This window comes from Glandiceps talaboti, chromosome 5 (genome assembly GCF_964340395.1).
Source record: "Glandiceps talaboti chromosome 5, keGlaTala1.1, whole genome shotgun sequence".
Classification (NCBI taxonomy): domain Eukaryota; kingdom Metazoa; phylum Hemichordata; class Enteropneusta; family Spengelidae; genus Glandiceps; species Glandiceps talaboti.
In genome coordinates, this window is record NC_135553.1 from 6259642 (window position 1) to 6275537 (window position 15896).

At 34.2% G+C, this 15896-nt stretch overlaps 3 protein-coding genes across 3 annotated transcripts; 2 read left to right on the forward strand and 1 right to left on the reverse strand.

The window, feature by feature from the left end:
* Positions 1–2934: 2934 nt before the first annotated feature.
* Positions 2935–8298, reverse strand: LOC144435248 (coiled-coil domain-containing protein 137-like). Its single transcript, XM_078123836.1, has 6 exons — positions 8096–8298; positions 7017–7174; positions 6077–6308; positions 5460–5542; positions 5017–5096; positions 2935–4224 (listed from the first exon to the last, which is right to left on the reverse strand). The coding sequence occupies exons 1-6, from the start codon at positions 8182–8184 to the stop codon at positions 3982–3984; spliced, it is 885 nt and encodes a 294-aa protein (XP_077979962.1). The 5' UTR covers positions 8185–8298; the 3' UTR covers positions 2935–3981.
* A 37-nt stretch (positions 8299–8335) lies between these two features.
* Positions 8336–11708, forward strand: LOC144435249 (uncharacterized). The gene is made up of 2 exons (XM_078123837.1): positions 8336–8549; positions 9237–11708. Exons 1-2 carry the CDS (start codon positions 8496–8498, stop codon positions 9690–9692), a joined length of 510 nt encoding a protein of 169 aa, XP_077979963.1. The 5' UTR covers positions 8336–8495; the 3' UTR covers positions 9693–11708.
* Positions 11709–12924: 1216 nt separating this feature from the next.
* On the forward strand, positions 12925–15556 carry LOC144434934 (RING finger protein 151-like). The gene is made up of 5 exons (XM_078123462.1): positions 12925–12980; positions 13338–13446; positions 13823–13869; positions 14821–15041; positions 15396–15556. The coding sequence occupies exons 1-5, from the start codon at positions 12925–12927 to the stop codon at positions 15554–15556; spliced, it is 594 nt and encodes a 197-aa protein (XP_077979588.1).
* The last annotated feature ends 340 nt before the right edge of the window (positions 15557–15896 follow it).

A 15896-nucleotide genomic window follows, 5' to 3' on the forward strand; every position in this document is an offset into this window, starting at 1 on the left:
GATCTCCATACCGTGTACCTTAACTTTTGTGAGAAGCCCTAGTAAATTGACTAGGGAACTAAGATATATTTTACCTACTAGTAATACGTACTGAAACCCTGAAATAGTCTCACAGCATATATAATTTATACCCCACTGATACGATATAAAATATATCTCTTACTTTATCTGTGAACTGTAAATATAAATTCTATCATATTCACATTGTACTAAACAGGTAATCATACTGTTACATGAAGCAATTGTTTGAAGAAGTAACTGCATTTTTACTTTACATTTTGTCTAGACCATTTTAAGTTCAATACCTTTTGCCTTATGATTGATAATTATAGAGTTACAGTGAGAAGTAATATTATATTGTAGTCATAGCAACATTTCAATTATGGTTTATGTTTGTACTTCTCATTTGGGCTACTCGGGTACTGGGATAGACTGATCAATTTGGTACTGGTGGACGCTCTTTTAATTCACTTGTCACAATAACAAGCATTTCCACTTACCAGTAATTCATTCACCTCATGATGTCGCAATTACATGGGACCAAAAATAGTGCCATTTGTAAAACATATTATACACAGACTTATGAGGTGTCTTTGTATACTTTCAGGTTAACATGGGACAGTGGAGTACAGCTGATTTCCAGTCTTCTACAGACAAGATGAAGTTCTTCCGATTAATGGGAGGTTTTAAGAAAGCAACTGCCAGTTCTGTACCGAGTGGTGGAACTTCATCAAACACGGCACTTGGTCAAAATGATGCCAGAGATCTAAACCAAGGGTTAGAAAACCAGTTTGAAAGAGCCTTGATGATGAAACAAAGTATCAGAAAAGGATTTGGTCTTGGATACAGTGAACCTGAGAAACCCAAGAAATTTACTATTGATCCAAATGTTATACGATCTCATAAATTTGAGGATTAAGATTTTGAATTTATGTAGTCGTCATTTCTGGTATGACTTGTATTTAGAATGTAGCTGTATTTAGATGAGATGGTACACAATAGACAAAGAGAATGCTTCTATGGTGAATTTGATTATTTGATGATATTGTGCTATGTTTAAAGGTCCACCAGCTGCAACTGTAATGTTTTTTTGAAATCCTTTTGGTGATAAAATATACACCCTGAAAAGTATTGAATGACCTGTTGGTAAACATACATGTATTTATGTAGAAGTACACATAGTATGGTGCAATATATCCAATCAAAATGATTTTTGGGTCCACACCCAAAAATCAATTAATCATGATTTCAACTTATTACTATACTATTTATGGATAAAATTGACCTCTAATTGACATACAATGTCAAAACACAATACCCAGTAATAGCTAGTACAGGTGTAATACCCTGGTATGTTGTAGAAAATATGTTGATATCTGTAGTGACACATTTGAACTTTTACATATTCATTTTATTCAAGTTATTTTCATTTTGCTCCCAATATGTAATTTAGAATTTTCTGTACTACTACATGTGAGGATTTTGTGAGTCTTCTCTTTATAAAGTTTACTGGTTTCAATAGTTAAAGTGTAACCTTCAACAAGTAGTGAACCTATGTGATGTATAGCACTCCTAATAAGAGAAATAAATATAAGCATTTATTGAAGATTATGTTTTGAATGTTTATTGATAGATATTGTAATAAACAGCGTATGTGCAAGTCTGAACTACACCATGTGAAATGTTTCATATGTGCAAGTCTGTGAACTATACCATGTGAAATGTTTCATATGGGTAAGTCTGAACTATACCATGTGAAATATTTCATATGTGCAAGTCTGTGAACTATACCATGTGAAATGTTTCATATGGGTAAGTCTGAACTATACCATGTGAAATATTTCATATGGGCAAGTCTGTGAACTATACCATGTGAAATGTTTCATATGGGTAAGTCTGTGAACTATACCACGTGAAATGTTTCATATGTGCAAGTCTGAACTATACCATGTGAAATGTTTCATATGGGTAAGTCTGTGAACTATACCATGTGAAATGTTTCATATGGGCAAGTCTGTGAACTATACCATGTGAAATGTTTCATATGTGCAAGTCTGTGAACTATACCATGTGAAATGTTTCATATGGGTAAGTCTGAACTACACCATGTGAAATATTTCATATGTGCAAGTCTGTGAACTATACCATGTGAAATGTTTCATATGGGTAAGTCTGAACTATACCATGTGAAATATTTCATATGGGCAAGTCTGTGAACTATACCATGTGAAATGTTTCATATGGGTAAGTCTGTGAACTATACCATGTGAAATATTTCATATGTGCAAGTCTGTGAACTATTCCATGTGAAATGTTTCATATGGGTAAGTCTGTGAACTATACCATGTGAAATATTGCATACAATCCATGATTTTCTCAAATGTAGATTATGATATCTTCATCCTACATACCTGGAAGACATTCAGACAAGTCAGTGTATTAAAATAATGTGTACTGGTGATTATAAATGTAATAGAGAGGTTAATTAATTCAAATACTGTGTACCGACCAGTCAGGATGCAGGACATGCTAAACATGTTTGTAATTTGTCTTTATGATAGCTCATGATAGAATATCATATAAAGAATGCACATTATGAAATGAGGACTGAAATTAGTAAACCAACCTGTTTGCAGCACAGCAGAAATCCTTATTAGCGCACTTTTGAAATTTACACGTTTCTATGGCAACATCTCCATCATTGAATTTATCGAATTATTTTGCCAATCTGAATTATAGCAGCAAGTGAAATAAATTGATCTTTTTGTATGTTATACTGGCACAAGAAAGGGAGTTGCTGAATTACTAATATAGAGCAGTTTTATAATTCACAGTGCTTTAAATTGCCAAGTTTAGAATTATTAGGAGAAAAATAAAGTATACGCACATAAATCATTGTCCATTTCATTTAATCATTTATTCATTCAAAATTGAAACAGGATGTACATATAAAGTACTGGTATCAGATGTCATCTATAGAATTTATAGAGTACAATGAAAGTCATAATAAATTGAGAGTTTTTGAGTCATTATCCAGTAGATTTGAAGGCCATCAACATATGTTACAATCCAGGAGTATTTTGTAGGATCTAACCAATAGACTTGTAGCAATAGAAGGTGTATGCATCAAGCAATACGGAAGAGTCAAACTTTACTTGATCTTTAAATGACATTCATGACATTTTCCAGGACTGTTTAATTGAAAAGCCCTACATTTAGGCACAACATTAATCCAACTTTGATGATCCATTGAATAAAATCTGAATGTAATCTTCCAGTATGGTGGTCTCTCTTGCTTTCATTATCATTTTAACATTGCTTGAAGGAGATACCACTTTATGTAGATTAATACGTTTGGTGCTTGTCAGGATAATCACTCCTCTTGCACCCAAAGAACTTAGCACTGACAAGTCTTACAAAGAATATTGGCAATAAGTCCAAGGCATCAGGAACTTAAAGGGGACGCCACTCCAGGAATAAATGTATTTTCATAAACTCTGGGTTCTGGAAAGTCATTTCATGATTTCACATCTCAAAAGTTTTGCATGATTGCCAAAAAATACCAAATTCATGACTATTTATCTAAAAGGTAATAAGCACTTAGGATGAGAACAATAGTGGTAGGACAGTTTTTCAATTTGGTGTTTCTTGGCAAGCACACAAAATTTACGTGATGTGGATAATGAAATGACTCTTACAACCCAAAGTTTATGAAAATACCTTTATTTCCTGGAGTGGTGTTCCTGTATGGCAGTAACAAACCTTATTTAGATATTATATGTTCAAAATAGATAATTTTGGAATGTTGGGAGGTAGCTTTAAGTACGTTAAGCTGTGGGATGATCTGTGTCATTTCACCCTCAGAAACCACTCTGTCAAGATCACCCAACATCTGAAGATACTGAGCTAGCTTAGAGGAAGTCCCTCCACAACTTGAGTTCTGTCCAAGTGACAAGCTACATAAGTGCACTTGTAACTGAACTATTTATTTTTCGTAACTGCTTTCCTCTTGGCCTTTTTGGCTTCTCTGTATGCTACAATTGCTAGTGCCTGCGCTTTGTCAAATTTCCTCTGTTCAGCTGCTGACATGTGTTTCCGTTTCTTTGTCTTTGTTACTGCAGAAAGTCCATGTGAAGATTTTTTCTTTACAACATCACTACCCTGTTGTGATTTTTTCATAGATTTATCTAGCATACTTTTCAATAGTAAAGATTTTTTTCCAGGCTGTAAAGACAAAGAAGGAAATTGTTGTTAGAAGCACTTTCAACAAATAAACACATAGATGCTGACAGACAAAACTACATATTAAAGTTGACTTCGATTTTCTCAATCATACAGGAAATATTCACTATGGATAGTGGTTAAACACATGCATGACAGATGGAGCAATTTGCACCATGTCTTGTTGCTTCATGCACTGCCAGTGTAACATAGGATAGACACAATAGTTGGGTTGATTTTATGCGAGAATCTTATGAAATAACAATATTGTATCATACTACATATTATTACATATGTACCATAGATTATTTGTACTGGTGTGTGTGCACATACTGGTGTTATTGGCACTGCAGTGCAATACCGAAAACATTATTGCATATCTGCATGCAAATGATATGCAAATGGAGACACAATCATTCACTACACATGAAATCATGTATGATTTTTATGGAAATTTTCCATTTCTAATAAACATATGTGCTAATAACAGAGCCCCATGCCACATGAGTGTCAGTGTAGCCCCGCAGAGGTATTTGCATTAGTGCTTGCAGTGTTTTCTGATGTACGCTCATGAAAGTACTTCTGCAGAGAACACCACAAGCACTTCCGCAAATACGCCAAGTATGCCACACTTGTACTCACGTATCGTGTCATATCATTACCACCTTATATGTTTTATACATGTAAATGACAGCTCTGAAAGTGTAACACTGTATGATGTAAAAAAAAGTACTTGGCTATGTAGAATGTTTAGGAATGACTCAGCATATTCTTAGTCTCGTTGTAATACCATACCTTCATTGTTTGTGAACTTTTCCTTGGTTTTGCTGTAAGATCTGGAGGCTGCATTACTACTTCACCAAATTTGACTTCATCTAAAGACAACACAACAACATTGTCTATGAATTCACTAAAACCATTTAGTCATACGAAGGGAAGGAACCTTAATGTTAATGTATGAATGGGGAACTGCTACAGTTAACTCAGCTGTATAATTGGGGACCTGGTAGGATAGAGGTTGCCCTGCGAATAAATTAACTGATAAATCTTAACCTAAAATAGTTGATGAATATTTTCTTTTCTAGAGGTGTTGGGTAGTATGACAAGTCAAAACCAGTTGCCTATGACAAAACATTCCTTGAATTCCCTTGATCTAACTTGAACAATTATAAACACAAACAAGTTCATTAACTTATTATATATGACACATATATAAGAATCTTCACAAAGCATGTTACCTTTAAATTGGTCTTTTTCTAACTTTTCTTCAACCTTCTTCTGTTTTCTTGCTTTCAGTTTCTCTCTTTTCTTTTGAAGTCTCCTGTTTTCAAAATAAAATGACAGGTATATTAACAATACATGTTATTGTTAGGTAAACACTTATCAACTGTTAGTAACTCTTTCTACTTATAAATTCTGATATCCTTTAGTAAATAATGGGGATGGGATATGACTTGTGGGGTATAATTTTTGACTTGTTATTATATATACTACATGCAAAGTTTAAAAAAATATATAAGAATACATACTGTTCTTTCTAATACTGGAAATTCAAGCTTTCCATGTAATTGTTTTTCAGAGCAAATTAGTGGTTTCATCTCAACTTCACATAAACAGGCTGTTTTCAAAATATTTAAATTACACAAATGTTTTAAAGTATTCTATATGACTCTAGAATAGACAGAGTTGAACAAAAATGTTAAATAATTTGAAAATGTAAAACAAACAGCAACATACCATGCTTATGATTAGAAGGTAATTTGGTGGATCGACTACTATTGTAATCAAGCTAGGGAGTTGGGGTCAAAGATATATCACTGACTTTCAATGCATCACAATACAGATGAAAACTTACTCTTTCTTTCTCTCACTCATTCCTGTGTTATTTTCTTTCACTTCATCTACAGGATCTGCCCCATCTTCAAGTTTGATTTTCATTTTTGTGTCCTCAATAACTTTTCTTGTTTTCTTTTCCATCCTCAAATTAAAGTTCTTTTCACTTTCTCTGGGTTTCTTCTGAAATTTCATTGGCTTGAAACCAGGTTTTCCTCTGTCTTCTGGTTTTAGATGGCTATTTAATTTCACACCTTTGAAAGAAATTTAAAAAATCACAATATTAAATTACTCAGTCTTTAACCTTGCTTTCAAAGTGTCATGTTCTACAGTCAAAAATGCAAGGCCTAGGTTTGGGTTTACCTTTTAAAGATTTTGTGGTTATGGCCATGATTTCCATGTCTGGTAAATGATGTTTAGAAGATACACATTCAATGACTATTGTATCAGATACCTTATGTCTCTATCATAAATAATGTCAATGTATGCACCTTTCATGACTAGTAATTCCATTCTAAGCCATCATATATTCTATTAGGTTGATAGTCCAGTGAGTCCTCTAAGCCAATTTGATGTACCACTGATTCACAGCAATGTCTTGTGATGCACCAAAATTTGTGTGGTGACTCACAAGCAGTGTGCTCTCTCTAAGCCAATTTGATGGATGAACCACTGACTCCAAGCAATTTCTTAGAGCACATGAACGTTTGGATTTCTCTTACTGTGGTGACCAGTGTGCCCTCTAAGCCAATTTGATGTGCCACAGACACCCAACAATTTCTTGTGATGTACCAAAATTTGGTTTTCCATCTATCTCCTATGTGTTGACTCCCAAGAAATCCTAGCTTTCATCATTTTAATCCACATCAAAAAATGTGTCTTTCGTTAGAGGGCACACTACATGACACCAGAGAGGTTTATCTCATCTATGTGTGCACAAGTGTGTGTTATGTAGTTCTTACGTTGTAATTTTCCATTCTTTTTCTTCTTCTTTCGCTTCATTTCTAGTTCTTTACCAGCCTTCATTCTGTCCATAAATAATTTAAACTTCTGGGATACCTTATCTTGGTCATCAAGATTATCTGGTCGTAAGTTGTTCACATTTTTCTTCTTTTCCAGTCTGGAAAAAAAAGGAGAAAAAAGTAATGCAAAGTAAAAACACAATTCACATCTCAGAATCTTAATATCTATGATCTAATAAATTGGTAGACATTTTATTTCATAGCACAATGACTTCAGAGGCATCTAAGTTTTGTCACAGAGGAATACCACCACAGAGTAAAGATAAGTATGTAGAATATACCAGCCAGCACTCATTTTGAGAAGCCCAAAACCAAAACCTGGTGTACATGACATATTACAGTCTAGGTGAATATTAGTTTTCGGACAGTAAATTCATACTATTACTAGTGTGTCTTCATCTCACGACATGACTTCAGAGATTCATCTCTATATATATGTAGTTACCTTGGTGAGAGAGGATCTCTCTACAATTATCAAAAACAACAACAACAACAACAGCCTGGCAGCACAGGTGATACTTCTGTTGCAGACACTCTTGGGTTAAGTTATTATTGTGATCTCTTTAAAATTGTGTTACAGAGTAAAATAAATTTATACAAGTATATCTCCATATTATGCTTTCAGAGATTCATCCTACCAGTTACTATGGGTGTATAATCAGGCCGTATAATCATCCAAAACAACATCAATGGCGTGACATCACAACTCATGTGCTCATAACTCAGTGAATAGTGAATTTGATCTCATTCGAGGATTTTAACAATTACACAGCTGGGTTGATGTCATTCAAAATATATCCATGTTAATGTATATGAAGGAGTTCTCTACCTATCCAAATGAAACAATAGTGGTGTATGGCGGTTCAATATAACTATGGACGAATCTGTGTTGTATACTAGTACCTTTCCAGTCTTGCACAGCATACATGCACCATGTACCACTACAAACACATGTGATGTTTGTGTGTATCACTATCATGTGCTTTTCACTAAGCTTACATTAATTACTAGACACTTACTTCTTGAGTCTGTGATTTTTCTCTTTGGGCTTCTTTCCTTTCTCTGAGTAAAATGGGTCTACCTTCTTCACTTTTTTGTGTCTTCCCATCGTAGCAGATCTTAAGACAGTAAACTAGTACAATTTCGTCTGAATATAGTAAAAGTTGAACACGTTGTGAAATGTAGGGAAGACCCAACATCCGGGTATTGGTGCGCAGTATCTTGCGCAGTGTGTAGATGACGTCAGAGAGAGGAATTCCCTCCAATGACGTCGACGTTCGAATTATTACAAAACACCCGGCCGGCGTCTGTGACATATGTGATAATTTACACATGATTTCCGGTGAAATTTAGAGAATAGCACATCAGGATCAGAGCATGGCATCATTCCGGACTTGATGAAGGACTAGATTTGCGAATATGTCTCAGGGGCGTTTATTTTGTCATATTTTTAGAAACCGACGTTTGTTTCAGGTGAGTACATTATTGCCCACCTATGGCCTACCTATTTTCCCAACCTAAGATATTTACAATTTATATTTGTTACCAATTTATTACCTTCCACCTTCCACTAATCATAATCTTGTAATCAGTTATATGGTGACGAGATTTGTGAGAGCCTGAACGAGGTTTGAGTGTGAACCCGTGATCGTTGATGTCATCACGTACGCCATAGGACTAGGAGATATTCATCTGATAATCTGATGATGTCTAACCATGATGGGTGTACTATTAGTACATTTAATACATCCATGGTGTAACCATGGAAGCACCACCCACCGTACTCCCATAGTTTATAATCGCTGAAGGGAGAACTGTAATGTTGAATATCCTACAATATCCAGGACAAGCATACATCCCATATGCTTATCCAGCATTTATGAATCCATAGACGGTGGTATTATAAACTTTCTCTACCACACTCTATAATGAAACTGGTGTCAAATATGTCAATTCCCCAGAGTAACTTAAAATTTCAAGAAACCTTGAAATCCTGTACTAGCTTTCGCTCACAGTGTGATGCCTATGGAATAATGATGATGTTGATGATGCTTTTTACTGTGTTGAATTTCTGACACAAGTTAATTTTCAAAAGGTATGATATTAAAAAGATTCAGACAAGATCAAATAACTTTTAAATGTATTTTGATATCTCTGTAGACATGTTTTGAATCAAGGAGAATTTGCCAGGGTGCTTTAAACTATGGAACAGCACAAGCACAAGACCATGAAAAGAATACCCTGAGTGTGCCAGCGAGGGATCAGAATTCCTTTGGAACGCAATTTGACAATGGGATAAAGGATTCTGGTGGAACTCAACTTAATGAAAATGGAATGATTAGTGATACAGAACAGGTCATTGACAGTGAACTTAATACATTACAGTCTCAACCTCCTAGGCAGATTCAACCCAAAAAAGGTGAAATTGCTGGAAAAGGTCCACCTCCTGAACCACCATCATTCTGTTGTCAAAGTGGTTGCCATAACTGTGTATGGTTGGACTATGTGGAAGAATTAAAGGCTTATTATGAAGATGGGGGTCAAAGGGCATTAGAGGCTATTGACCAGATAGAAGATGTGACACTCAAGGCAATTCTTAAGATGGAACTTTCATAGTAATATATTATCTAGATGTTATGAGTAATTAAGGCTGTAGTTGTCTGATAGTAGATAGGCTCCCCTTTATTGTGTAGAATTTCACACAGTCTCAAAGTTATTTCTACAATTTTAGTATCATTATCTTATTACTAGGTACTAGTAAGTAACTCACTTCAATCACTTCTTAGTCTAGATATGTATTGTCCACCAGCAGTAGAGCCCATTACTAAGCCACCAATAATACCATAGATACTATCTTTCAGATACATATTTGTTTGAGATATAATGCTAGTGAAATAAATTGTGGATTAAAATACTGTGTTTCCATGCCAACAATAGAGAACAATAGCAAAGTATTTATACATGACACAAAATTTACATACATTACAGTTGCAGTTATTTAATATATCAGGGATGTATGTAAATTAATAGATTATGATGCCATCCCTGGAAATTGTTGTATGTAGAGTTTTGTAAAATTTGCACACAACAAACGATTACATATGTAGATAAGAGAGTCTTTATTTGCTTGAATTGTGTACAATTGCATTATTTAACAAGAGTATATTTTCTTTCATTTCTACAGCAAGGAGAACACATATAATTTTTGAAATGGATTTTGTAACTTTTTATGTGTGTACAGACATTTCAGTATGTTTTTTGCCTTGGATTGAAAATTTACAGTTATATGCACATAAAGACCACATAAATGAGTGTATATCCTTTGTGAAATTTATCATGTTTATATAATTTAATTTTTTTTAATTTATATTTTCTAACTATTATCAGAGAAATTAGAGTATTTTCTTCTGTATTTATTTACATTTTTTGTATCCATTTTTTATTTTAGCTCAGGTAAATATCTTGTGATTAAATATTAAAAATTGAAATTTTCATTGCAAAAGCAGAGGATGAGAACTTTCAAATTGTTTGGATCAGAGTGTAGAGATTTTCATTTATAACAGTGGAAGATATTTACAGCAAACCAAACATTACAAGCAACACAATGCAACTGAGTGATTTCATTAACTTTGGTATTTAGTGCAACTTTCATTAGAGCATTACTAAAAAGATAACTAACACCACTTATTTTATAATTTTTGAATCATGCAGAGTGACGTTATCATTTTATTTTACTTTAATGTTGTGAACAATTACACAATATTTTTGTAACTTTCTCTAACTAAACACAACTAAAAAGATTACCAGAAATTCTGACTAGCTTTCACTTGTTAACAGAATATCATCAGGTCAACCTTTCTCAGATATACTTTCACAAAAAGTTTATGCTAAGCAGATGCTTATTGTCACTTGGAAGTCACCTTTGACATGACACGAGTTCTACTTTGATATTCATAGCATTCTGTTGTACTGTGTAGTTATACAAGGAATTGACATAACAATAGCTGATTTATCTCCAGACTATACCGATATTACCGGTACTATCTGTTGTAGGTATACATGCCTTCAAACCTATGCAAGTCAGATTGGCTGCGGTGTGCCAGAAATGTCATGCTGGGAATAGCATACAAATGTAATAGAATCAATCCTGGGTCAAAAGTAAGACCTACTTTCTATTGACAATGACTGCTTCTTTGGAAATAATGACATTTCCAAAACAATCAAGTCTATATCTACATCATATTTTTAATCAGACTGTGCCCTTCTAGAACTGTCTTTCAACTACTGATGTAATATGAAGCCCTTTATAAGGTTCATTGTGATTGGTTAGAAAATAAGATTATGCCCTTCTAGAACTGTCCTCCAAATACTGATATAATATGAAGCATTTCATAAGGTTCATTGTGATTGGTTAGAAAATAATGGAATCAATACATCTATTGCTAGTATTGTTAATGATTATAATTGTGAATTAAAAGTTACGACAAGCTTTCAAATCAGTTGAACTTTTTGATGGCATCATGATGCACTATTAAATATCAATTGGCAGTGATCTATAAAGTAATACAATTATATACAGAAAAAGATTGTACATATATCCTTTAAATACAACAATTTTCAATTTGTGTACCATTTCATCACATTTATTACCACCTTTTGAGAACAATAAACACTAAATATTCTAAAAGCAATAATTTTTTGTTAGTTCTTGCTGCCAAGATGCTAATGTGTGAGTTCTGTTTGTCTGTGCATGTGTGTGTCTCTTTTTAAAATTTTGTCACCCATACAAACTACAAAAAATACCAATGTGTTTGCATGCTCATGGTAAGTAGGAGTGAGACATGTTTCATGCAAAGACATATAGTGCAATTTGCGTCGATAACTTATCAAAGCATAAACACCATAACTCTTTATTGATAGAATGCTACATAAATGCAAGTGTAACTGACTGTTAGTGTTACTTTATAACTTCTACTGATATAAACAAACTAATAAAAGTGTTGCCTGAACCTCTATTACAATACCTCTTCATTGTCCCCAAATGGGTATTTTTCATGCAACAGTAGAGAATAAAAGCAGACTTGAAAATAATATTCAAAACAGGGACACGTTGTACATTAAAGTACATACAATAAATACTGTTCCAAAAAAGAGGCAATCACAAATTAAAAACAAGGCACATACATTAAAACAATAAGTTACTAATCATTCCTGACATGGTACAGTAAAGAAATTGTTTTCGGAATGAATGAATATTTAGCTCTGTTGGTTTTTGTCTTTGGAACTCTATAGCACCCGGCGGGATGGCAAAACTTCAAATTCTTGGTGAAGGGGTGCTGGTTATTGCTTAGTATGATCTTAGCTTTGCTGAAAACTTTTTTTTGTACAACTTTGCAAGACTGGTCTGTTGTACACCAATGATTTTGCTACACTGAGATGTTAATAATTTTACAAAGGCTATTTCTGTTTTGTACCTTCATATTACCAAACCAACATATTATGGAAAAACTTTAAAGTGAAATGGATATTTGTTCCCTTTCTAGATAAAATAAGAGATGTAATGGTTAATTGGTGATTACACATAGGTGTTATACTTTTAATGTAGCTGTATTTTAACTTTGCCAACTTGATCTGCTCTCGTTCAGATCCGGAAAATATGTAAAAAGAAAAACAAAGGCAAAAGCAAAAACGTCGTTGTTGGCGTAAATTTGAAATTGCGCATGCGCTATTTAATGGCAGAAAATTTAAATCGTCCTGGTGCTAAACAATAAGTACAACGCCGAAAAGCCACGGTTTACGCGTTGTTGAGGAAGAAAACCCATACATTCACCACAATAACACAATAATAATGCCAAGGAAACGTTCAAGGGAGGAGACGAGTGTAGAAGAATCCGACGAGGAAAGGTGAGAAAATACGTTTGTAGGAGACGAGTCGAACTTTCGCCGTCTGAGGTCCGAAGATGAAAAAAAGAAGCTTGTCCTTCCTACTTCCATGCTTGACCAAAATGAAACTCGTCCCAAACTAGTCCCAATAACCACATGGCGTACTCCTACTTACCAATGATATTCATGACAAGGATGGCTCGCAATGAAAGTCAAGATACATGTAGTCACTTGGTTCACTTCTATTAACCAACGACAGTCAAGATAACCACATTTCGGAATGGATTTTTCAACTCTGTGACATTCACTGACCAGTTACAGACAACTAATTAAAACATCATGTAACACTAACAGGGGTATTTTTTTCTGTATTTACAGGTACTTCCTGAACCCAGATGCTGTTAGCAGACACCTGTACTGTTCTGTGTGCCAAGAAGTATTCATTGAACCACAAAGAGCTCCTTGTGGGCATAGTTTTTGTAAAAAGGTAAACTATTCTCAAAGAAAGCTAACTTGTAAACAAGTTACAGGTTACATTTGTAAATATAACATGCATATTCTGAACAGAAAGTTCAACCCAGCAAATATTGGTTTCGCTATGTAAAACTCTGTGGATCATAGTATATAGGTAAGGAATTTTACAAAATGTGAATTTTATGACAACAAAAAAGTAACATGCCAAATTTTAAGTAATTCAAAAATTAGAAAAGTCAATACGAAATAAACTCTTGTGTGCTAATTGGATATTTAAACAACTGTAATGTGTTCTGTTTTGTTCTACACTTGAAAATCATGTGAACCACCCAAAAAAATACATCTAAATGAGTAACTTTACTGACAACATTTCACTGATTGCATTCCAGTGTATTTTGGCATGGCTACAGAGAAGTAAAACATGCCCAGAAGACAGGTAAGTTTACTTTGGTTGTATGTCAGTGTATGTAGTAGGTAAAAAGTGAGTTTATTTACTGGTTCCAATGACTTTTTTCAATCAGACATCCATTGAACAATAACATTGAAAATTGCTAAAATACAACAGCTTGGCATTGCACACTTTCATTAGGGTTCACTTGGCATAAGAATAAGTACAGTAACAGGTTGAAATCTTGTTAGCATTGGGCATGGATTTTTGGGTGCAGACTCCAAATTAATGTATTGTACCATATTACTTGTACAAATGTATGTGTACAGCTGCAGAAATACATTTATCCAGATGTCATTCAATACTAATATTCAGGGCAAACCAAACAGTTACAAATTTTGTTCCAGTTGCAGCTAGTGCAGCTTTAACAGTAATCTAAGTTCTATGCGGTTAATATTTATGATACTATTCATTAACCCTTAAGACTGATTCAGCTCCTGAACTTCAAGCACCCATATCATAAATACCATGTTGTAGATATAAATGTTAAAAGCACTTTACAGTTTGGGTTAGGCATAGTGGGTTTACAGATGTTTTGTAAATTCTCCTGTTTTTATCACATACTCCTGGTATGTCCACAAAGTAGATTCTAGAACCCTTTTTTATAAGACCATCCATAAAATAGGTATTAAAATTTTAACCAATACACATTCACACAATATAATTTGATAAGCTAAGAGCTTTGACTGTAAATTGTCAGTTTTGTTCATTCTGTGATAGATGTAATCTGTAAGGTATGCCATGACAGGGCGCCCTCACACATCGGCCAACCCCTCAGTCTATGATAGATGGCGCTGTTTATTATCATGTCACAAAATGATCATGGAGAATGTTCCCATAGATCTTAGGGAGAAAGTACTGTCCATTATCTCTTCTCAGGTTATATGGGCGGCTCTTAGCACATCAATAAAATATGTGATCTGTTTTATTTATTTCCAGAAAGCCTGTACAGAAACACCAGCTACATTTTGACTTCATCCTTGCCAACATCATTGGAGATCAAATGGTAGCGTGCCCTTATCGCAAATCAGGCTGTCATTTCGTTGGACAGTTAGAAAGACTAGCGTCACATAAGAAGTCATGTGACTTTAATCCTCAAAATTTACCCTCATTTCTACATACCAACAAAGAAAATGAACTTGAAGCTGTTCATACCAAAGGTAAGAAGTGATATTTTGCTGACTTTGATAAGACACATGATCTAGAAGAAGTGCAGATATCTTCTCATTTCTGTACAATGTATGGCATATATGGTCCATATTATACTTTACAAGTCTACGTACTAGAAGTTGTAACAAAATGATGTACTTGTCAGTGAATGATAATGTAAATTTTTATATTGTGCTTTCTTACAAAGTGCTCAAAGTGCTTATATCTTTGCATTCTCACCCTGGCACAGATTTACAGTGTCACAACAGCTCTTTATACTGTAACTCCCTGTAATGTATGAATGCACAAAATAAACAAAAAGGTGGTATGTTCACTTATTATTTTCTTCCTTGTCACTTTCCCAGTAATCTGCATCGATGATTCAACCACAGAGGTGTCTTCAGATGAAGATGAGGATGAGTCATCATCTCTACCAACACCAGCTAAACCTTCACTAAAGATGAGACTGTTTCGCAATGGTGGAAATCAGAGAGACTTGTTATGTTCTATGTTTTCAGATTCATGATATCATAGCTAACATATAATGATATTTAGATTAAGAATGCTATTGCGATGATGAAGACCAGAACACTGTCATGTATGCTATTGCTTTTTCTAAGTTATCACATTCCGGATTGCAATGTGAACAAATGATAATAAATTTAATAGAAGTAGAATCTATGTACAAAGTAATGCCATTGTTTTACCCATGTGTTTTTATATTTCTAGTAGATATTTGTATTGTATTGTATTGTGTTGTGTTGTGTTGTGTTGTGTTGTGTTGTGTTGTGTTGTGTTGTGTTGTGTTGTGTTGTGTTGTGTTGTGTTGTGTTGTGTTGTGTTGTGTTGTGTTGTGTTGTGTTGTG

Excerpts from the sequence above, each read along its gene's own strand:
- LOC144435248 (XM_078123836.1), bottom strand. The coding sequence starts at position 8,184 with ATGGGAAGACACAAAAAAGTGAAGAAGGTAGACCCATTTTACTCAGAG. Across the intron at positions 7,175-8,095 it reads AAAAATCACAGACTCAAGAA|ACTGGAAAAGAAGAAAAATG; the intron begins GTAAGTGTCTAG and ends TTTTTTTTCCAG. Across the intron at positions 6,309-7,016 it reads AAAGAATGGAAAATTACAAC|GTGTGAAATTAAATAGCCAT; the intron begins GTAAGAACTACA and ends TTTCTTTCAAAG.
- LOC144435249 (XM_078123837.1), top strand. The coding sequence starts at position 8,496 with ATGTCTCAGGGGCGTTTATTTTGTCATATTTTTAGAAACCGACGTTTG. Across the intron at positions 8,550-9,236 it reads GAAACCGACGTTTGTTTCAG|ACATGTTTTGAATCAAGGAG; the intron begins GTGAGTACATTA and ends ATATCTCTGTAG.
- LOC144434934 (XM_078123462.1), top strand. The coding sequence starts at position 12,925 with ATGCCAAGGAAACGTTCAAGGGAGGAGACGAGTGTAGAAGAATCCGAC. Across the intron at positions 12,981-13,337 it reads GAAGAATCCGACGAGGAAAG|GTACTTCCTGAACCCAGATG; the intron begins GTGAGAAAATAC and ends CTGTATTTACAG. Across the intron at positions 13,447-13,822 it reads GGCATAGTTTTTGTAAAAAG|TGTATTTTGGCATGGCTACA; the intron begins GTAAACTATTCT and ends ATTGCATTCCAG.